At 49.4% G+C, this 23,421-nt stretch overlaps 1 protein-coding gene across 2 annotated transcripts in view; it reads right to left on the reverse strand.

Annotated features, from left to right (window-relative positions):
• Positions 1 to 865: 865 nt before the first annotated feature.
• The window catches only part of UTP15 (UTP15 small subunit processome component), a 102,347-nt gene continuing 79,791 nt past the window's right edge, over positions 866 to 23,421 (reverse strand). For both annotated transcript variants that reach the window (XM_075325163.1, XM_075325173.1), the window contains exons 11-13: positions 14,232 to 14,359; positions 13,696 to 13,754; positions 866 to 1,335 (exon numbers count right to left, since the gene is read on the reverse strand). In XM_075325163.1, the coding sequence (XP_075181278.1) occupies positions 1,106 to 1,335; positions 13,696 to 13,754; positions 14,232 to 14,359 (417 nt within the window). In that variant the 3' untranslated portion in view covers positions 866 to 1,105. The remainder of the gene's footprint in view (positions 1,336 to 13,695; positions 13,755 to 14,231; positions 14,360 to 23,421) is intronic.

Consider the following 23,421-nt stretch of genomic DNA (forward strand, 5'->3'; position numbering starts at 1 on the left):
AGACAGACAGACGGGGAGACAGACAGACGGGGAGACAGACAGACGGGGAGACAGACAGACGGGGAGACAGACAGACGGGGAGACAGACAGACGGGGAGACAGACAGAGAGGGAGACAGACAGAGAGGGAGACAGACAGAGAGGGAGACAGACAGAGAGGGAGACAGACAGAGAGGGAGACAGACAGAGAGGGAGACAGACAGAGAGGGAGACAGACAGAGAGGGAGACAGACAGAGAGGGAGACAGACAGAGAGGGAGACAGACAGAGAGGGAGACAGACAGAGAGGGAGACAGACAGAGAGGGAGACAGACAGAGAGGGAGACAGACAGAGAGGGAGACAGACAGAGAGGGAGACAGACAGAGAGGGAGACAGACAGAGAGGGAGACAGACAGAGAGGGAGACAGACAGAGAGGGAGACAGACAGAGAGGGAGACAGACAGAGAGGGAGAGTGAGAGACACCTAGTTACTATCCTGTGCAACGCCGGTACTACAGCTAGTAACTAATAAGAATGGCTTGTGGAAAGCTGAATATAATGCTGAAACATAGATTTCATCAGCAGTGCAATGTTACCATCTCAGATCCTGACAGGCAGTTCATATGTTCGGGAGCTGTGGACCCCGGAAGTGGCCACTGACTCATGGACCATGGACACAATTCGCTCATCTCTTCTAATAGGAACCCATTTTTGGAACAGCAGCTATTTTATCATACTCCTTAAGTTATGCCATAGATACTCCGGTCATGTGGCAATGCCGGGATACCCCCAGTCTACACCATGTGACAAGACCAGGATCCTGCCAACTCTGCAAGAGCAAATTAGACAAACCAGCATCATGCCCCCTAAAACACCACACAGGAAGATGGAGGACTTTTATCTGTATTAATTTACAATGATGCCATTTGACAAATATCCAGTCCATGTAGAAACGAAGTCGCCTCAAACACTTTCTTTAAAAGGCGGTGACTGATCAACCCTCAGAATTAGGAAACCGGCTACATGGGATCTAAAACAAGGTTTACATTTGCTTTACATCAATCCATCCCATATAAAATATATTAAAAGTGGTATCAAAAAATATCTGTCCGCTGGTGATGGTGGGATCACGACGAGGATTTTACAGTCAAGTTCTTTTCGTCTGAAATACTTGTTGGTTTGGTCTCTGTGGGGACGGCTGTTTTTTTACTTGCCATAGTGGCAAAAAGAGTGTCCATCATCCCCAAAACTTCCAGCAGCTCTTCCTGATAACTGACTTCTTTTTCCAGTGTATCCTGGAGCCTCAGAAATAATTTATCCACTACAGATGACTGGTTTATGGTGGAAGAATAAATGTCTAAAAAGAAAAAGAATAAATGTTTGGACATTGAACACAAATTCAACAAATGCCCCCAAAATGGACAGTGACCCCCGATCCATAAATACATTTATCTGTCTCAGAATCAGAAGACGCCATCTCCTTTCAGGAACTCAAAGTGATGAACAATCCTATGTATTAGATTCTCTCCAAAAAGAACATAAGTACAAAAGTGAAGTACACGTGGAGTGTATAAAGCGCGTCGGGTGCGGTGTGGTACCCCGATACCCGGCTCTCTCTATTGGAGGTTTACTGTTCTTATTCTGATTTCTGCATCCCTTATTCATGTATGTGACTTGCTTAATATTGCTTCTGTACTTCTATTCTCTATGTAAGTTCTATACTAATTAAACAGAATTTGTCACCAGGTTTTTGGTCCCCCATCTGAGAGCAGCATAATGTAGAGGCAGAGACCCCGATTCCAGAGATACAAAAACATATATGGGGTCACGTGGGGTCCTTGACAATTAAAGAAAAATGTCTTTATTCATCCAAAAATATAAAGTTAAAAATGGTTACTTCACTTCTATGGCAGATCACTGGGTGTAGGTACAGCAGGGGCTACGCGTTTCAGCGCTACAATGCGACTTCCTCATGGTCCATAACCAGCCTGTGTGAAAGTCCAATGTTACCCTCTATTTTAGAAACATTGCACTTTCACACAGGCTGGTTATGGACCGTGAGGAAAGGACATTGTAGCGCCAAAACGCGTAGCCCCTACTGGACCTACACCCAGTGATCTGCCATAGAAATGAAGTAGCCCCTTTTCACTTTATATTTTTGGATGAATAAAGAACTTTTTTTTTAATTTTTTTTTTATTACGTGTCAAGGAACCCAGGTTTTTCCTTTATTTCTCTTGTCCGATGCATTCTCTTCCTTTTTCCTTTACTGATTCCAGTGATGTGTCACTGACTGAGCTGTCTGCTGTCTATGTTTTCTCTGCTGCACATTTAGCAGTTATACGGAACTCATGAATACGCTGGACTACCGGGCACAACGCCAAGTAGTCCTGTAATGATAATCTACTGCTGATTAATCAGTGATTTTATCAAAACTACAGTAAATAGCCCAGTAAGAGACACATCACTGGAATCAGGGTCTCTGTCTCTACATTATGCTGCTCTCAGCTTAGGTGGCAAAAACTTGGTGACACATTCCCTTTAAGATTGATTTTTCCTATTTCTCTGCCAGCATTTTACTTTGATCCTTTGTAATGTAATCTAGATATTCTTTCCTTTGATGCAGTCTATTTGGACCGGTCGCCTCCAGCTTTCTTTTCCGTGTGCAGTTCCATATTTTTTATTACCTTCTGATATGTTTTTAAATGTCTTGTTTTAATGAAATATTAATTACATTAAAACAAGACAAGAACTTTGGTTTTCTACCTCTATTCTGGTACTATCCGTGCTTCCTTGTGGGGGGGTTTATTAACTAAAGGTCACCATTAGTGATGAGTGAGCACTACCATGCTCAGTACTCGTAATGAGCAGGTCGTATACTCGGATGGGTGCATCTCGAGTATAATGGAAGACAATGGGGGAACTCAAGCATTTTTCTAGAAGAGTTACTGTAAAGTGGCTCAAGTTCCCAATTCATAGTATCATAGTATCATAGTTTTTAAGGTTGAAGGGAGACTCTAAGTCCATCTAGTTCAACCCGTAGCCTAACATGTTGATCCAGAGGAAGGCAAAAAAACCCCAATGTGGCAAACAAGTTCCAATGGGGAAAAGAAGGGAATTTTGTTTACTTACCGTAAATTCCTTTTCTTCTAGCTCCAATTGGGAGACCCAGACAATTGGGTGTATAGGCTATGCCTCCTCCGGAGGCCGCACAAAGTATTACACTAAAAGTGTAAAGCCCCTCCCCTTCTGCCTATACACCCCCCGTGCTCCCACGGGCTCCTCAGTTTTGGTGCAAAAGCAAGAAGGAGGAAAAAAAATTATAAACTGGTTTAAAGTAAATTCAATCCGAAGGAATTTCGGAGAACTGAAACCATTCAACATGAACAACATGTGTACACAAAAAAACAGGGGCGGGTGCTGGGTCTCCCAATTGGAGCTAGAAGAAAAGGAATTTACGGTAAGTAAACAAAATTCCCTTCTTCTTTGTCGCTCCATTGGGAGACCCAGACAATTGGGACGTCCAAAAGCAGTCCCTGGGTGGGTAAATAATCTCATAATAGAGCCGTAATGGCTCCGTCCTACAGGTGGGCAACCGCCGCCTGAAGGACTCGCCTACCTAGGCTGGCATCCGCCGAAGCATAGGTATGCACCTGATAGTGTTTCGTGAAAGTGTGCAGGCTCGACCAGGTAGCCGCCTGACACACCTGCTGAGCCGTAGCCTGGTGCCTCAAAGCCCAGGACGCACCCACGGCTCTGGTAGAATGGGCCTTCAGCCCTGAGGGAACCGGAAGCCCAGCAGAACGGTAAGCTTCGAGAATTGGTTCCTTGATCCACCGAGCCAGGGTTGATTTGGAAGCCTGTGACCCTTTACGCTGGCCAGCGACAAGGACAAAGAGTGCATCCGAGCGGCGCAGGGGCGCCGTACGAGAAATGTAGAGTCTGAGTGCTCTCACCAGATCTAACAAGTGCAAATCCTTTTCACATTGGTGAATTGGATGAGGGCAAAAAGAGGGTAAGGAGATATCCTGATTGAGATGAAAGGGGGATATCACCTTAGGGAGAAATTCCGGAACCGGACGCAGAACCACCTTGTCCTGATGAAACACCAGGAAGGGGGCTTTGCATGACAGAGCTGCCAGCTCAGACACCCTCCGAAGTGAAGTGACTGCTACTAGGAAAACCACTTTCTGCGAAAGGCGTGCGAGAGAAATATCCCTCATTGGCTCGAACGGTGGTTTCTGAAGAACCATCAGCACCCTGTTCAGATCCCAGGGTTCCAACGGACGTTTGTAAGGAGGAACGATGTGACAAACCCCCTGCAGGAACGTGCGTACCTGTGGAAGCCTGGCCAGGCGCTTCTGAAAAAACACAGAGAGCGCGGAGACTTGTCCCTTAAGGGAGCCGAGTGACAAACCCTTTTCCAGTCCGGACTGAAGGAAGGACAGAAAAGTGGGCAAGGCAAATGGCCAGGGAGAAAAACCCCCAGCAGAGCACCACGACAGGAATATTTTCCACGTCCTGTGGTAGATCTTGGCGGACGTTGGTTTCCTAGCCTGTCTCATAGTGGCAATGACCTCCTGGGATAATCCTGAAGACGCTAAGATCCAGGACTCAATGGCCACACAGTCAGGTTGAGGGCCGCAGAATTCAGATGGAAAAACGGCCCTTGAGACAGCAAGTCTGGTCGGTCTGGCAGTGCCCACGGTTGGCCGACCGTGAGATGCCACAGATCCGGGTACCACGACCTCCTCGGCCAGTCTGGAGCAACGAGGATGGCGCGGCGGCAGTCGGCCCTGATCTTGCGTAACACTCTGGGCAACAGTGCCAGCGGAGGAAACACATAAGGGAGTTGAAACTGCGACCAATCCTGAACTAAGGCGTCTGCCGCCAGAGCTCTGTGATCGTGAGAACGTGCCATGAATGCCGTGACCTTGTTGTTGTGCCGGGACGCCATTAGGTCGACGTCCGGCATTCCCCAGCGGCAACAGATCTCCTGAAACACGTCCGGGTGAAGGGACCATTCCCCCGCGTCCATGCCCTGGCGACTGAGAAAATCTGCTTCCCAATTTTCCACGCCTGGGATGTGAACTGCGGAGATGGTGGAGGCCGTGGCTTCCACCCACATCAAAATCCGCCGGACTTCCTGAAAGGCTTGCCGACTGCGTGTCCCTCCTTGGTGGTTGATGTAAGCCACCGCGGTGGAGTTGTCCGACTGAATTCGGATCTGCTTGCCTTCCAGCCACTGCTGGAACGCTTTTAGGGCAAGATACACTGCCCTTATCTCCAGAACATTGATCTGAAGTGAGGACTCTTGCTGGGTCCACGTACCCTGAGCCCTGTGGTGGAGAAAGACTGCTCCCCACCCTGACAGACTCGCGTCCGTCGTGACCACCGCCCAGGATGGGGGTAGGAAGGATTTCCCCTTCGATAATGAAGTGGGAAGAAGCCACCACCGAAGGGAAGCTTTGGTTGCCTGAGAGAGGGAGACATTCCTGTCGAGGGACGTCGGCTTCCTGTCCCATTTGCGTAGGATGTCCCATTGAAGAGGTCGCAGGTGAAACTGCGCGAAAGGGACTGCCTCAAGGCGCCTCAAGGGGTGTGACTGACCTTGAAAGAGAGATTGCACCCCCGTCTGTAGTGAACGCTGCTTGTTCAGCGGAAGCTTCACTATCGCTGAGAGGGTATGAAACTCCATGCCAAGATATGTCAGCGAATGGGCCGGTGTCAGATTTGACTTTGGAAAATTGATGATCCACCCGAAACTCTGGAGAGTCTCCAGAGTAGCGGTGAGGCTGTGCTGGCATGCCTCTTGAGAGGGAGCCTTGACCAGCAGATCGTCTAAGTAAGGGATCACCGAGTGACCCTGAGAGTGGAGGACCGCAACTACTGCAGCCATGACCTTGGTGAAAACCCGTGGGGCTGTCGCCAGGCCGAACGGCAGTGCCACGAACTGAAGGTGTTCGTCTCCTATGGCGAAGCGCAGGAAGCGCTGATGCTCTGGAGCAATCGGTACGTGGAGATAAGCATCTTTGATATCGATCGATGCAAGGAAATCTCCTTGGGACATTGAGGCGATGACGGAGCGGAGGGATTCCATCCGGAACCGCCTGGTCTTTACGTGTTTGTTGAGCAGTTTTAGGTCCAGGACAGGACAGAAAGACCCGTCCTTCTTTGGAACCACAAACAGGTTGGAGTAAAAACCATGACCCTGTTGCTGAAGAGGAACAGGGACCACCACTCCTTCTGCCTTCAGAGTGCCCAGCGCCTGCAGAAGAGCATCGGCTCGCTCGGGAGGCGGAGATGTTCTGAAAAATCGAGTCGGAGGACGAGAGCTGAACTCTATCCTGTAACCGTGAGACAGAATGTCTCTCACCCAACGGTCTTTTACCTGTGGCAGCCAGGTGTCGGAAAAGCGGGAGAGCCTGCCACCGACCGAGGATGCGGTGTGAGGAGGCCGTAAGTCATGAGGAAGCCGCCTTGGTAGCGGCACCTCCGGCGGTCTTTTTAGGGCGTGACTTAGACCGCCATGAGTCGGAGTTCCTCTGATCCTTCTGAGGCCTTTTGGACGAGGAGAATTGGGACCTGCCCGCACCCCGAAAGGACCGAAACCTCGACTGTCCCCTCCTCTGTTGGGGTAATTTTGGTTTGGCCTGTGGTAAGGATGTTTCCTTTCCCTTGGATTGTTTGATGATTTCATCCAGCCTCTCACCAAACAAACGGTCGCCAGAAAGTGGCAAACCGGTTAAGCACTTTTTGGAAGCCGAATCTGCCTTCCATTCCCGTAGCCACAAGGCCCTGCGTATTGCCACCGAATTGTCGGCTGCAACCGCCGTACGGCTCGCAGAGTCCAGGACAGCATTAATAGCGTAGGACGCAAATGCCGACGTTTGAGAAGTTATGGACGCCACTTGCGGCGCAGACGTACGTGTGAGTGCGTCAATTTGCGCCTGACCCGCTGAAATAGCTTGGAGTGCCCATACGGCTGCGAATGCTGGAGCAAAAGACGCGCCGATAGCTTCATAGATGGATTTCAACCAGAGCTCCATCTGTCTGTCAGTGGCATCTTTGAGCGAAGCCCCATCTTCAACTGCAACTATGGATCTAGCCGCCAGTCTGGAGATTGGAGGATCCACCTTGGGACACTGAGTCCAGCCCTTGACCACGTCAGGGGGGAAGGGATAACGTGTATCCTTAAGGCGCTTGGAAAAACGCTTATCTGGACAAACTCGGTGTTTCTGGACTGCCTCTCTGAAGTCGGAGTGATCCAGAAACATGCTCGTTGTACGCTTGGGGAACCTGAAACGGAATTTCTCCTGCTGAGAGGCTGACTCCTCCACCGGAGGAGCCGAGGGAGAAATATCCAACATTTGATTTATGGACGCGATAAGATCATTCACTATGGCGTCACCATCAGGAGTATCAAGGTTGAGAGCGGCCTCAGGATCGGAATCCTGATCAGCTACCTCCGGTTCATCATACAGAGAGTCCTCCCTCTGAGACCCTGAACAATGTGATGAGGTTGAGGGGATTTCCCAGCAAGCTCGCATAGGCGGTCTGGGGCTGCGGTCCGTGTCAGAGACCTCACCCCGAGATCTATGAGACCCCCCGGGGGAACATTGTTGTCCCAACTGAGGGGAACCAGGGGGCAATGATTCCACAGTGCCCATGGTCTGAGATACCGGTCTGGACTGCAAAGCTTCTAGAATCTTAGCCATAGTCTCAGAAAGTCTTTCAGTAAAAACTGTAAACTCCGTCCCTGTCACCTGGACAGTGTTAGCAGGTGGTTCCCCCTGGGCCCCCCTTAGCAGAGGCTCCGGCTGAGTAAGTGCCACGGGGGCCGAGCAGTGCACACAATGAGGGTCAGTGGAACCTGCCGGTAGCGAGGTCGTACATGCGGCGCAGGCAGCATAGTAAGCCTGTGTTTTGGCACCCCTGCTTCTTGTGGGCGCCATGCTGTTGTCTCCCCTGAGCAACACAATAGAGTATATAGCCAGAAATCAACCGTGCACCGTACAGTGTAAAATATAGCCCATAAACATATAATCTATAATCACACTTCAGCACAAGTGGGGCCAGCACCTCAGGTGCTGCTTACCGGCCGCTTAAAGCGGTTGTGTGGCCACCAGAATCCCTGCCTGGGTCTCCCAGAGCTTGTCTCCCCTCTGCAGTGTCAGAGGAGCTGACAGGAATGGCTGCCGGCGTCCTGAGGAGAGGAGGGAGCCGTGGGCGTGACCCAGAAAGTGCGGGAACTGGTGCCCCACTGTGCACAGTGAGGGGGGTGGAGTATGCAAAGCATGCTCCAGCCCTCAGTGCTGCTGTCCTGCACAGCGTCCCGCCCTTCCCCTGACTGGCAGGCCTGGGGGCGGGAAGAAAAAGACTAGGCCGCAAAAGCCGGGGACTCGAGTTATAAGCGCGGCCGCCGTAAAAGCGCGGTCGGCGCGGAAGTCCCCGGCGCACTAACAGTCCCAGCCGCGCCACAGTAATAACAATGGTAGCGGCGGTCCGCGCGGTAGTCCCCATACACTAACACACTCAGCGACGCTGCAGTGTGTAAGGGCACAAACGCGGTCAGCGCCGCGGTCCCCGGTGCACTAGCACACCCAGCAATGCTGGAGTGTTGCTGTGCGCGGTCCCCACGGGGACACAGAGTACCTCCAAGTAGCAGGGCCATGTCCCTGAACGATACTCGGCTCCTATCCAGCAGAGTCCTCAGGAGCTGTGGATGGAGCACAGTCTCAGTGCCTGGAGACCGATAGGATCCCACTTCACCCAGAGCCCTAAGGGGGATGGGGAAGGAAAACAGCATGTGGGCTCCAGCCTCCGTACCCGCAATGGATACCTCAACCTTAACAACACCGCCGACAAGAGTGGGGTGAGAAGGGAGCATGCTGGGGGCCCTAGTATGGGCCCTCTTTTCTTCCATCCGACATAGTCAGCAGCTGCTGCTGACTAAGCTTTGGAGCTATGCGTGCATGTCTGCCTCCTTCGCACAAAGCAAAAAACTGAGGAGCCCGTGGGAGCACGGGGGGTGTATAGGCAGAAGGGGAGAGCTTTACACTTTTAGTGTAATACTTTGTGCGGCCTCCGGAGGCATAGCCTATACACCCAATTGTCTGGGTCTCCCAATGGAGCGACAAAGAAAATGTCCTTCCTGACTCCACATAGGGCAATCAGACTAGTTCCCTGGATCAATACCCTGTCATAAAATCTAATATACATAACTGGTAATATTACATTTTTCAAGAAAGGCATCCAGGTTCTGCTTAAATGTTAGTAGTGAATCACTCATTACAACATCATGCGGCAGAGAGTTCCATAGTCTCACTGCTCGTACAGTAAAGAATCCTCGTCTGTGATTATGATTAAACCTTCTTTCCTCAAGACGTAGCGGATGCCCCCGTGTTCCAGTCGCAGGCCTAGGTGTAAAAAGATCTTTGGAAAGGTCTCTGTACTGTCCCCTCATATATTTATACATTGTGATTAGATCCCCCCTAAGCCTTAGTTTTTCCAGACTAAATAACCCCAAGTTTAATAACCTGTCTTGGTATTGCAGCCCACCCATTCCTCTAATAATCTTGGTGGCTCTTCTCTGCACCCTTTCCAGTTCAGCTATGTCCTTCTTATATATCGGTGACCAGAATTGTACACAGTATTCTAAATGCGGTCGCACTAGTGACTTGTACAGAGGTAGAACTATATTTTTTTCATGAACACTTATACCTTTTTTAATACATCCCATTATTTTATTAGCCCTGGCAGCAGTTGCCTGACACTGTCCACTAAAGTGAAGTTTACCATCCACCCATACACCCAAGTCTTTTTCTGTGTCTGTTTTACCCAGTGTTCTACAATTAAGTACATAATCATAAATGTTATTTCCTCTACCCAAGTGCATGACCTTACATTTATCTACATTAAACTTCAATTGCTACTTCTCAGCCCAATCCTCCAATTTACATAAATCTCCCTGTAATATAAAATTATCCTACTCTGTATTGATTACCCTGCAGAGTTTAGTATCATCTGCAAATATTGAAATTCTACTCCGCATGCCCCCAACAAGGTCATTTATAAATATGTTGAAAAGAAGCGGGCCCAATACTGACCCCTGTGGTACCCCACTATGAACTGAGACCCAGTCCGAGTACGTACCATTAATTAACCACCCTTTGTTTCCTATCACTGAGCCAGTTTTTAACCCAGTTACACATATTTTCCCCTATCTCCATTATTCTCATTTTATGTACCAACCTTTTGTGTGGCACCGTATCAAAAGCTTTTGAAAAGTTCATATACACAACATCCACTGCATTTCCCTGGTCCAGGCTTGAACTTACCTCTTCATAGAAGCTGATCAAATTAGTTTGACAGGATCGATCCCTCATAAACCCATGTTGATACTCTGTCATAAGGTTATTTTTCTTGAGATACTCCAGTATAGCATCTCTCAAGAAACCCTCAAGGATTTTACCAACCGTAGAGGTTAAACTTACCGGCCTATAATTTCCCGGCTCAGTTTTTGTCCCCTTTTTGAATATTGGCACCACATTTGCTATGCGCCAGTCCTGCGGTACCGACCCTGTTATTAAGGAATCTGAGAAGATTAAAAATAATGGTATATCCATCACAGAACTCAATTCCTGTAGTACTCTGGGGTGTATGCCATCCGGGCCCGGAGATTTGTCAACCTTAGTGATTTCGAGGCGGCGGCGTACTTCCTGCTGGGTTAAGCAGGTAATATTCAAGGGTGAATTTATGGTATCACTGGTCATGTCATCTGCCATGGCATTTTCTTGTATAAAAACCGTAGAAAAAAAAAGTCATTCAGCAGGTTGGCTTTACCCTCATCCCCTTCCACCATTTCACCAAGACTATTTTTAAGGGGGCCAACACTATCGCTTTTCAGTTTTTTACCGTTTATGTAATTAAAGAATATTTTAGGATTATTTTTACTTTCTCTCGCAATGAGTCTCTCTGTCTCAAACTTAGCTAACTTAATTTGCTTTTTACATATTTTATTTAATTTTCTATAATTATATAATGCCTCATCACTACCTACCCTCTTTAATTCTTTTAAGGCTTTGTTTTTCTTTTATTGCTTCCCTTACAGCTCTATTTAGCCATAGGGGTTTCCTCCTATTTCTAGCATGTTTGTTTCCATAGGGTATATTTTCTGCACAAGCCCTAGTCAGGATGCTCATAAAAGTCTCCCATTTGCTTTGTGTACTTTTATTACTTAGTACATCATCCCAGTTTATTGCACTAAGATCATCTCTCAACCGTTTAAAATTTGCTTTCCTGAAGTTTAGTGTCCTTGTAGCCCCTCTACTAGACATCTTACTAAAGAATACATGAAAACTTATTATTTTGTGATCACTATTCCCCAAGTAACCCCCAACTTGTATATTTGATATGCGGTCTGGCACATTGGTTAGTACAAGGTCTAGTAGTGCTCCCCCTCTTGTGGGGTCCTGTACCATTTGTGAAAGGTAATTATCTTTCATTATTATCAAAAATCTATTTCCTTTGCTGGAACTGCAAGTTTCTGTTCCCCAATTTATATCAGGATAGTTAAAGTCCCCCATAATAATTACCTCTCCGAGACTTGCTGCTTTATCAATTTGCTTTATGAGGAGATTCTCTACCTCTTCCATAATATTCGGCGTCTTATAACACACCCCTATCAGTATTTTATTATTCATTCTCCCCCCCCCCCTAATCTCCACCCATAGGGACTCTACATTCTCAGTACCCTCACATATGTTGTTACGCAGGATGGGTTTTACATATAGACACACACCTCCCCCTCGCTTATTTGTACGGTCATTCCTGAATAGGCTATAACCCTGTAAATTAACAGCCCAGTCATAGCTCTCATCCAGCCATGTCTCTGATATCCCCACTATATCATAATTTTCTTCCAACAATATTAATTCTAATTCCTCCACCTTATTTGTGAGGCTTCGGGCATTAGTGTACATGCACGTTACGTATGACTCTGTACCTGTATTCCTGCTTACTGTATTAACTGTCCTAACCCTTCCCCCCGTACCACCCCCAATTTCATTACTTGTGCCCTGGTCACTATCTGCACTACATTCCCCTTCTATAAAGTGAATACCCTCGCCCCCCATTCCTATTTTAAACACTCCTCCAACCTTCTAGCCATTTTCTGCCCCAGCAGAGCTGCACCCTCCCCATTAAGATGCAGCCCATCCCTAGCATAGAATCTGTAGCCAACTGAAAAGTCGGCCCAATTCTCCAGGAACCCAAAACCCTCTTTCCTACACCAATTCCTGAGCCACCTGTTAACCTCCCTGATCTCTCTTTGCCTCTCTGGTGTGGCTCGTGGCACAGGTAGTATTTCCGAAAATACCACCTTTGAGGTCTATGCTTTAAGCTTACAACCTAATTCCCTGAAATCATCTTTAAGGACCTTCCACCTACCTCTAACTTTGTCATTTGTGCCAATGTGTACAATGACCGCTGGGTCCTCCCCAGCCCCTCCCAGTAATCTGTCAACCCGATCAGCGATGTGCCGAACTCGAGCGCCAGGAAGACAACACACTGTTCGGCGATCCCTGTCTTTGTGACAGATTGCCCTATCTGTCCCCCTAATAATTTAGTCCCCCACTACCAGTACCTGTCTTGCCTGCCCTGCACTCCTATTCCCCCCCTTACTGGAGCAGACACTCCTCTGGCGTTCAGAGGTCATGCCTTGCTGCAGCAATGCTACCCCTGTAATGACATCCCCCTCATCTGCCAAGTTTTCAAACCTATTGGGGTGTGTCAGTTCAGGACTAGCCTTCCTAGCACTTTTCCCTTTAGCCCCCTTTCTAACTGTCACCCAGCTACCTACCTCACCGTCCTGCCGCTCCCTACTACGATCCTCCCCCACATCTGACCCAGCAAGCTGCTGCTCAGTGAGCAGCAAACTCCTTTCCATATTGCTAATGCACCTCAGAGTTGCCAGCTGCTCATTTAAATCCAGTATCTGGGCTTCCAAATGTGCAACTTGCGTACATCTCGAATAACAGTATGCACCCTCGAACGGATTTTCAAGGATTGCATACATGAGACAAGATGTACACTGGATCGCATTAGCAATAGTGGAGCACATTTTCTAATGGGGATAGCACTAAACAAATGTTAAGTAATTAAACAACTAAATACAAACAATTCTACTCACACTTTTGCTCACACTTTGCTCACTCACGCTCACAATGAAGAAGACAGGCTAAAATTCGCGCGCCACTAGGCGCTCGGTTTTCAGAAGTCTTCCTTCCGGCTGTAACGGCCAAAACCCGGTTCTCCTTGAGCTCGCGGTGACTCTTCACTTATCCCAGAAGGCACGGGGAATATGCAAATTATCCTCGCAAGACTCCTTCCCTGGCTTTGACTTCCATTATACTCGGTACTCGAGTTTGTCCATCCGAGCATCCAACAACTCGTTACAAGTACTGAACACCCGAGCATGGTAGTGCGCACTCATCACTAGTAACCACTAACATATGAAAACATTGTTTAAGTCAGTCATCTATAGCCTTTAAATCCCTGTGCAATATTTCTAATTCTATAAAGAGAGCATAATTGTAACCAAATTAAACATGAGCTACAGAACGCGGCCAACGTGTCCTTAGAGGGTGGAGAAGACCAAGTAGAGAGTAACCAGTGCTGGTTAATGGAGTTACATGCTGACCCCTTTATCACACCTACCAATTACTTTTTCGGATACATTTAACAAGATTGGGGAAAATCGAGGATCTACTATGTGCCTGTAAAAATAAAAATAAAGAGGTGATTAATGTTATCATATATTCTGCAGAGAAAATATCACAATCCTGGCTGATAAAAATGAAATGTATATTCAGTCTATGATATCGTATGTGAAGTATATGAAGACCCTGCTCCTCGATATGGGGGCCATTAGGAACAAAGAAGACATTCCAGGAAAATAAGAGTATTTTGGCAACTTATAATTTTCTGATAAGATTTCAGATTTAAAGGAGTTGTCTACAATTATTAAAGATGGCCACACATAGCCGAGCTGCACCAAACTATATGGGTCTGAGCTTCACTGGCTTCAATACCACACACGACCTATTGACAGGTACAGCACGGAAAGAAGCGGCCATGTTTTTCTTCTATTGTACAACCCCTCTAATATTAAAGGTTTCCATATATTGGCATACAGAGTCTTCTATTTATAGATGTATTCAACTCTGATGAGTAAAATGTCGCTGACGACTTACTTTATGAGGAAGGTGAGTATTAGGCAGAGCTGCTTCTCGTCCCTCCCTGCTAGGGCGTTTTTAAGAGTTCCTCTTCGGTCAATTTCATTCATCACGGCCACAGTCACTTCTGGGGTTGAGCGACTAACCTGAGTGAGATAAAGGCTAACGAGTCAGAATATGAAATTGGAGACTTCTAGAGAAATAATATGGAACAGTGATACAAAGTAATAGTGATCTTGTTCATGTCGGCCATGGGAATACATGGAATGTAATGGACGCAAACACCTGATCCAACAATCCGCTGATGAGCAGTGATGGGGTAAGGCGCGGGCTAGAGGGACTGAGACCGAGCTTTGGTACCATATGTAGACGCCAGTACACAACAGCCGCTGGGCCTGTACTGCCGGAGCAGAAACACTGAGAAGAGCACTATGGCCCCTTCAGACTCCACCACTGTGCTGCCCCATGTCTGGCACAGGGTAACAATTCCCATGGTAAGGTTTCCATATTCAGTCACCATCTCCTGGGGCTGCACAGCGCACACATGTATCACATAATGGCACTGGTTCGGCATCAGTGAGGTGAGGCAGTGTCTATCAATACCAGTTATCCAATATTAGGGACACTCATCTCATCCAATAGACAGAGGACAAGTACAGGGAAAGAATATCTAGTAAATGATAGCAGTCCAGAAAGCAATGAAGGCTCGAAATATACACCCAAGGGTATGACTGTAGCATATACAGGGTATATACAGGGTGATTCACACGAAAGAGCCCATGAAAATCCTGTAATATTCTCGCTGGGATGAATCAATCTGAACAAAACAACGAGCAATGTGCTCCTCGGTATACGGAGCTTCACACAATCCAGGACGCCTCCGCATCAGAGTGATGAGGTACACGGTGGGCAGACGCTGAAAATCCTTCTTCCTCTCACTAAAAAACTCTGATAAGAAAAATTTGGTGTATGGTGTGCGAGGTCTGATTTGTGCATCATAAGCCTCGTTTTCTTGGGCTCCACTATGAACACCGATGTGTGCCTAGACATTTCTGAACAGTTCATGAATCAAATGGAAGATTGCGAGATTACTGCCCGAAAGATGGCGCAACGTGTCCCACATCAGAGAGAGAGACGAGTCCGTTTTTAGCAACAGGGTAATTTCAAAGGGGCTTTGGTACCCACGATCACCGGATCTGACACCATCAGACTGCTTCCTTTGGTGTACGCTAGAAGGAAAAGTCTATTGGCACAAGCCTTGCACTGTAGAGGATTTGAAGGAAAATATCCAACATGTAATTCCTATCCCCCATCCCCGATATGTTTCCCAATACGATCAGGAACATGAAGTGCCCCGCTGAAATGTGTCTAACAGAAAATAGAGATCGCTTCCAACATTGCATTGAAGAGTTTGTCACATATTTCAAAGAAAAGATCGATCAAACCAGACAAGTCTTTTCTGCTCAACCACCACAACCCCTTCATATAACTGACCACTGCTCCTCCCCCATAAACTTCCTCTCCACTATAACCGAAGGAGAGCTTGTACATCTTCTCTCAAAAGCGCACCTCACCACCTGCGCACTTGATCTCATCCCATCCCACCTCCCCACTATCCTTATTCCAGCCTTAAGCCATCTCTTCAACCTATCTTTAACAACTGGTACCTTCCCTTCTGCCTTTAAACATGCAACAGTCACACCCATCCTAAAGAAATCTTCCCTTGACACAACCTCAGCTGCCAGCTATCGCCCCATATCACTACTCCCATTCGCCTCAAAACTCCTGGAGCAGCACGTCCATGCTGAAATTTCCTCCCACCTCTCCTCTAACTCTCACTTTGACAATCTACAGTCCGGCTTCCGTCCACATCATTCCACTGAAACTGCCCTGACTAAAATCACAAATGACTTACTGCCAAAGCCAACAAGCACTTCTCTATACTCCTACTTATAGACCCATCCTCAGCTTTTGATACTGTTGACCACTCCCTCCTACTACAGATATTCTCTTCCCTTGGTGTCAGAGACGTCGCCCTCTCTTGGATCTCTTCATACCTCTCCAACCGCACTTTTAGTGTCTCCCACACAACCTCTTCACCCCGTCCTCTCTCTGTTGGTGTCCCTCAAGGCTCTGTCCTGGGACCCTTACTCTTTTCCATCTATACATTTGGCCTGGGACAACTCAAAGTCCCATGGCTTCCAGTACCACCTATATGCCGATGACACTCAGATCTACCTCTCTGGTCCAGATGTCCCTTCTCTGCTGTCCAGAATCCCAAAGTGTCTATCTGCTAAATCTTCCTTCTCCTCTCGCTTCCTAAAGCTCAATGTGGCCAAAACTGAACTGATCTTCTTTCCTCCGTCTCACCTACACTCCCTACCTGATCTATTACAATAAACATCACGCTCTCCCCAGCACCCAAAGTTCGGTGCCTCGGAGTGACCTTTGACTCTGCCTTGTCCTTCATACCACACATTCAATCCCTCACCACCTCCTGCCGTCTTCAACTCAAAAATATTTCCAGAATCCGTCACTTCCTCAATTCTCAATCTACAAAGAAGGGAATTTTGTTACTTACCGTAAATTCCTTTTCTTCTAGCTCTTATTGGGAGACCCAGACGATTGGGGTATAGCTACTGCCCTCCGGAGGCCACACAAAGCACTACACTAAAAAGTGCAAGGCCCCTCCCCTTCTGGCTATACCCCCCCGTGGTATCACGGGTTCTCCAGTTTTAGTGCCAAAGCAAGAAGGAGGAAGCCAATAACTGGTTTAAACAAATTAACTCCGAATAACGTCGGAGAACTGAAAAACCGTTCAACATGAACAACATGTGTACCCGCAAACAACAAAAAAATCCCGAAGGACAACAGGGCGGGTGCTGGGTCTCCCAATAAGAGCTAGAAGAAAAGGAATTTACGGTAAGTAACAAAATTCCCTTCTTCTTCAGCGCTCTATTGGGAGACCCAGACGATTGGGACGTCCAAAAGCTGTCCCTGGGTGGGTAAAGAGATACCTCATGTTAGAGCTGCAAAACAGCCCTCCCCTACGGGGGTGTCACTGCCGCCTGCAGGACTCTTCTACCTAAGCTGGCATCCGCCGAAGCATAGGTATGCACCTGGTAATGCTTGGTGAAAGTGTGCAGACTCGACCAGGTAGCTGCCTGGCACACTTGTTGAGCCGAAGCCTGGTGTCGTAATGCCCAGGACGCACCCACGGCTCTGGTTGAGTGGGCTTTTAGCCCTGAAGGAACCGGAAGCCCCGCAGAACGGTAGGCCTCTAGAATTGGTTCTTTGATCCATCGAGCCAGGGTGGCTTTAGAAGCCTGCAACCCCTTGCGCGGACCAGCGACAAGGACAAAAAGTGCATCGGAACGGCGCATGGGCGCCGTGCGGGAAATGTAGATTCTGAGTGCTCTCACCAGATCTAGCAAACGTAAGTCCTTTTCATACCGGTGAACCGGATGAGGACAAAAGGAAGGCAAGGATATATCCTGATTAAGATGAAACGAGGATACGACCTTAGGGAGAAACTCCGGAATGGGGCGCAGCACTACCTTGTCCTGGTGGAACACCAGGAAGGGAGCCTTGGATGACAGAGCTGCCAGCTCCGACACTCGCCGAAGCGATGTGATCGCAACAAGAAACGCCACTTTCTGTGACAGGCGAGAAAAGGAAACTTCCTTCAAAGGCTCGAAAGGCGGCTTCTGGAGAGCAACTAGTACCCTGTTCAGATCCCATGGATCTAACGGCCGCCTGTACGGGGGCACAATATGACAGACCCCCTGCAGAAACGTGCGCACCTTAGGAAGACGTGCTAGACGCTTCTGAAAAAACACGGATAGTGCCGAGACTTGCCCTTTAAGGGAGCTGAGCGACAAGCCCTTTTCCAACCCCGATTGCAGGAAGGAAAGAAAGGTGGGCAATGCAAATGGCCACGGGGATACTCTCTGTGCAGAGCACCAGGATAAGAAAATCTTCCACGTTCTGTGGTAGATCTTAGCAGACGTTGACTTCCTAGCTTGTCTCATTGTGGCTACGACTCCTTGAGATAATCCTGCGGACGCTAGGATCCAGGACTCAATGGCCACACAGTCAGGTTCAGGGCCGCAGAATTCTGATGGAAAAACGGCCCTTGGGACAGTAAGTCTGGTCGGTCTGGCAGTGACCACGGTCGACCGACCGTGAGATGCCACAGATCCGGATACCACGATCTCCTCGGCCAGTCTGGGGCGACGAGTATGACGCGGCTGCAATCGGATCTGATCTTGCGTAACACTCTGGGCAAGAGTGCCAGAGGTGGGAAGACGTATGGGAGCCGGAACTGCGACCAATCTTGAACTAATGCGTCTGCCGCCAGAGCTCTTTGATCGCGCGACCTCGCCATGAATGCCGGGACCTTGTTGTTGTGCCGGGACGCCATTAGGTCGACGTCCGGCACTCCCCATCGGCGACAGATTTCCTGAAACACGTCCGGGTGAAGGGACCACTCCCCTGCGTCCATGCCCTGGCGACTGAGGAAGTCTGCTTCCCAATTTTCTACGCCTGGGATGTGAACCGCGGATATGGTGGAGGCTGTGTCCTCCACCCACATTAGAATGCGCCGGACTTCTTGGAATGCTTGCCGACTGCGCGTCCCTCCTTGGTGGTTGATGTATGCCACCGCTGTGGAGTTGTCCGACTGGATTCGGATCTGCTTTCCTTCCAGCCACTGTTGGAAGGCCAGTAGGGCAAGATACACTGCCCTGATTTCCAGAACATTGATCTGAAGGGTGGACTCCTGCGGAGTCCACGTCCCCTGGGCCCTGTGGTGGAGAAACACTGCTCCCCACCCTGACAGACTCGCATCTGTCGTGACCACTGCCCAGGATGGAGGCAGGAAGGATCTTCCCTGAGACAATGAGGTGGGAAGGAGCCACCATTGTAGAGAGTCCTTGGCCGTCTGGGAAAGAGAGACTTTCCTGTCCAGGGACGTTGACTTCCCGTCCCATTGGCGGAGAATGTCCCATTGAAGTGGGCGCAGATGAAACTGCGCAAAGGGAACTGCTTCCATGGCTGCCACCATCTTCCCGAGGAAGTGCATGAGGCGCCGTAAGGGGTGCGACTGGCCTTGAAGGAGGGATTGCACCCCTGTCTGTAGGGACCGCTGCTTGTTCAGCGGAAGCTTCACTCTCGCTGCTCGAGTATGAAACTCCATGCCAAGATACGTTAGCGACTGTGACGGTGACAGATTCGACTTTGGAAAGTTGATGATCCATCCGAACGTCCGTAGAGTCTCCAGCGTAGCATGTAGACTGAGTTGGCATGCCTCTTGAGAGGGTGCCTTGACAAGTAGATCGTCTAGGTAAGGGATCACCGAGTGTCCCTGAGAGTGCAAGACTGCTACCACCGCCGCCATGACCTTGGTGAAGACCCGGGGGGCTGTCGCCAGACCGAATGGCAGAGCTACGAACTGAAGATGGTCGTTTCCTATCACAAAACGTAGAAAACGTTGATGTTCTGTAGCAATTGGCACGTGGAGATAAGCATCTTTGATGTCTATTGAGGCAAGGAAGTCTCCTTGAGACATTGAGGCAACGACAGAGCGGAGGGTTTCCATCCGGAACCGTCTGGCGTGCACATGTTTGTTGAGCAGCTTTAGATCCAGAACAGGACGGAACGAGCCGTCCTTTTTTGGAACCACAAAGAGATTGGAGTAAAACCCTCGCCCTTGTTCCTGAGGCGGTACAGGAACCACTACTCCTTCCGCTCTTAGGGAGTCCACCGCCTGCAGCAGGGCATCTGCTCGGTCTGGATGTGGGGAGGTTCTGAAGAACCGAGCTGGAGGACGAGAACTGAACTCGATTCTGTACCCGCGAGACAAAATGTTTGTCACCCACCGGTCTTTGACCTGTGACGTCCAAATGTCGGAAAAGCGGGAGAGCCTGCCCCCAACCGGAGATGCGGAGGGGGGGGGCTGGAAGTCATGAGGTAGCCGCTTTGGAAGCGGTTCCTCCATTTGCTTTCTTGGGGCGTGCGTGAGCCCGCCAGGAATCTGAGACTCTTTGCGTCCTCTGAGTCCCTTTGGACGAGGAGAATTGTGTCTTGCCCGAACCTCGAAAGGACTGAAACCTCTGCTGCCATTTTTTCTGCTGAGGTTTGCTTGATCTGGGCTGGGGTAAGGAAGAGTCTTTACCCTTGGACTGTTTAATGATGTCAGCCAATGGCTCGCCAAACAGTCTCTCTCTAGATAAAGGCAAGCTGGTTAAACATTTTTTGGAACCAGCATCTGCTTTCCAGTCCTTTAACCACAAGGCTCTGCGCAAAACTACCGAATTGGCGGACGCCATTGAGGTGCGGCTGGTAGATTCTAGGACCGCATTGATAGCGTAAGACGCAAACGCAGACATCTGCGAGGTAAGGGACGCCACTTGCGGCGCCGCTGGATGTATGATAGCATCCACTTTTGCTAAACCAGCTGAAATAGCTTGGAGTGCCCATACGGCTGCGAATGCTGGAGCAAACGACGCGCCGATAGCTTCATAGACAGATTTTAACCAAAGGTCCATCTGTCTGTCATTGGCATCCTTAAGTGAAGCGCCATCCTCCACTGCAACTATGGATCTAGCTGCAAGTTTGGAAATCGGGGGGTCTACTTTTGGACACTGGGTCCAGCGCTTGACCACATCAGGGGGGAAAGGAAAACGTGTATCCTTAGAACGTTTAGCGAAACGCCTTTCTGGATGAGCGTCGTGTTTCTGGATTGATTCTCTGAAGTCAGAGTGATCCAAGAAAGCACTCAATTTACGCTTGGGATAGAGGAAACGAAACTTCTCCTGCTCTGCAGCTGCCTCCTCTGCAGAAGGAGCTGGGGGAGAAATATCCAACAGTCTATTGATGGCTGAGATAAGATCGTTTACCATGGCGTCCCCATCCGGGGTATCCAGATTGAGAGGGGTTCCAGGATAAGACTCCTGATCACTCTCTTCAGACGCATCACAGGGCGACTGATTGCGCTGAGACCCTGAGCAGTGTGATGACGTTGAGGGTCTTTCCCAGCGAGCTCGCTTAGGGTGGCTGGGGCTATCATCTGAGTCATAATACTCAGCCTGGGAAGCCGGGGACCCCCTTGCAGTCTGGACTAATTCCAACTGAGGGGGATTAGAGGACAGAGACCTCGCCGTGTCCATAGACTGAGCCCCAGACATGGATTGCAAAGTTTCAAGGATCTTTGCCATAGTCACAGACATTCCATCAGCAAAAACTGCAAAGTCTGTCCCTGACACCGGGGCAGGACTTACAAGCGTCTCAGCCTGGGTCACTACCCCTCCGGACTCCGGCTGGCGAAGCAGCACCGGATCTGAGCATTGCACACAATGGGGGTCTTTGGAACCTGCTGGTAGAGCAGCCCCACATGCAGCACACGCAGTGTACACAGCCCTAGCCTTGGCAGCCTTGCGTTTTGTGGATGACATGTTGCTGCCTCCTCAGAGCGATCTGGGGTCTAGCCAGGAAGCGACCTCACAGTGCAAGAAATAACTAAATATATATATCTGGTGACACAGTACACCAATACACACTGAGGCACTAGAGGGGCCAGCTGAAAAGCCGCTTACCGCCCGCTTAAGAGCGGGTGTGTGTTCTCCAAAAGCCCCCTAGTCCAGGTCTACCAGAGCCTTGCGTCCTTCCTCCAGCCAGACTGCATGTAATGGCTGCCGGCGTCCTGGGAGAGGAGGGAGGGCGGGCCCTGGGCGTTCCTGACTAAGAGCGGGAAGCCTGCTTCCCTCTGTGCCTAGTGAGAGGGCTGGAGCATGTAAATCAGGCTCCAGCCCTCGTCGCTGCTGCGAAACAGCGTCTCTCCCCTACCCTGATTGACAGGGTGGGGGGCGGGAACGAAGCGGAGCTAGGCCGCAAAAGCCGGGGACTGGATTTATAAACGCCGCCGCCGTAAAAGCGCGGTTGGCGTGTCCCCGGCGCACCACAAGTCACAGCAGCGCCGCCCGGTCCAGTGGGGGTCGGCGCTGTGTTCCCACAACACAAAGTCCCCCAGTAAACTGTAGGAACACTAACTCCAACGTTACGGTCCCCGGCGCACTACAACACCCAGCCAGCCCGGAGTGTGTCTGTGCCTGCCGGGGACACAGAGTACCTGTATGATGCAGGGCCATGTCCCTGATTGTACTCCTGCTCCGTATCCATCAGGTTCAACTGGGTCTGTGGATGGAGCCCGGCGTCAGAGCTTAGAGGCTGGCAGGATCCCACTTCCACAGAGCCCTACAAGGGGATGTGGAAGGAAAACAGCATGTGGGGCTCCAGCCCCTGTACCAGCAATAGGTACCTCAACCTTACAACACCATCCACGGGTGAGAAGGGAGCATGCTGGGGGCCCCATATGGGCCCTCTTTTCTTCCATCCGAAATAGTCAGCAGCTACTGCTGACTAAAATCTGTGGAGCTATGCGTGGATGTCTGACCTCCTTCGCACAAAGCTTGAAAACTGGAGAACCCGTGATACCACGGGGGGGTATAGCCAGAAGGGGAGGGGCCTTGCACTTTTTAGTGTAGTGCTTTGTGTGGCCTCCGGAGGGCAGTAGCTATACCCCAATCGTCTGGGTCTCCCAATAGAGCGCTGAAGAAAATGCTAGTGCATGCTCTCATAATCTCCCGCCTCGACTACTGCAACATCCTCCGCTGTGGTCTCCCTGCTAACACGCTCGCCCCTCTCCAGTCCATCCTTAATTCTGCTGCCCGACTGATCCACCTCTCGCCTCAATAACACCCTGCTTCTCCTCTCTGCAAGTCCCTTCACTGGCTCCCAATCTTCCATCGTATCCAATTCAAACTACTAACACTGACTTACAAAGCCATCCATAATCTGTCTCCCCCGTATATCTTTGAACTAATCTCTCGCTACACTCCAAAACGTAATCTCCGGTCCTCCCAAGATCTCCTTCTCTCCTCCTCGCTCATTCGCTCTTCAGGCAACCGCCTCCAAGACTTCTCCCGAGCATCCCCAGTCTCCTGGAACTCACTGCCTCAACACGTCAGACTATCTACTACACTTGCAAACTTCAAATGGAACCTGAAAACTCATCTGTTCAGAAGAAGGGAATTTTGTTTACTTACCGTAAATTCCTTTTCTTCTAGCTCCAATTGGGAGACCCAGACAATTGGGTGTATAGGCTATGCCTCCGGAGGCCGCACAAAGTATTACACTTAAAAGTGTTAAG

The sequence above is a fragment of the Anomaloglossus baeobatrachus genome, chromosome 1 (genome assembly GCF_048569485.1).
Source record: "Anomaloglossus baeobatrachus isolate aAnoBae1 chromosome 1, aAnoBae1.hap1, whole genome shotgun sequence".
Lineage (NCBI taxonomy): Eukaryota > Metazoa > Chordata > Amphibia > Anura > Aromobatidae > Anomaloglossus > Anomaloglossus baeobatrachus.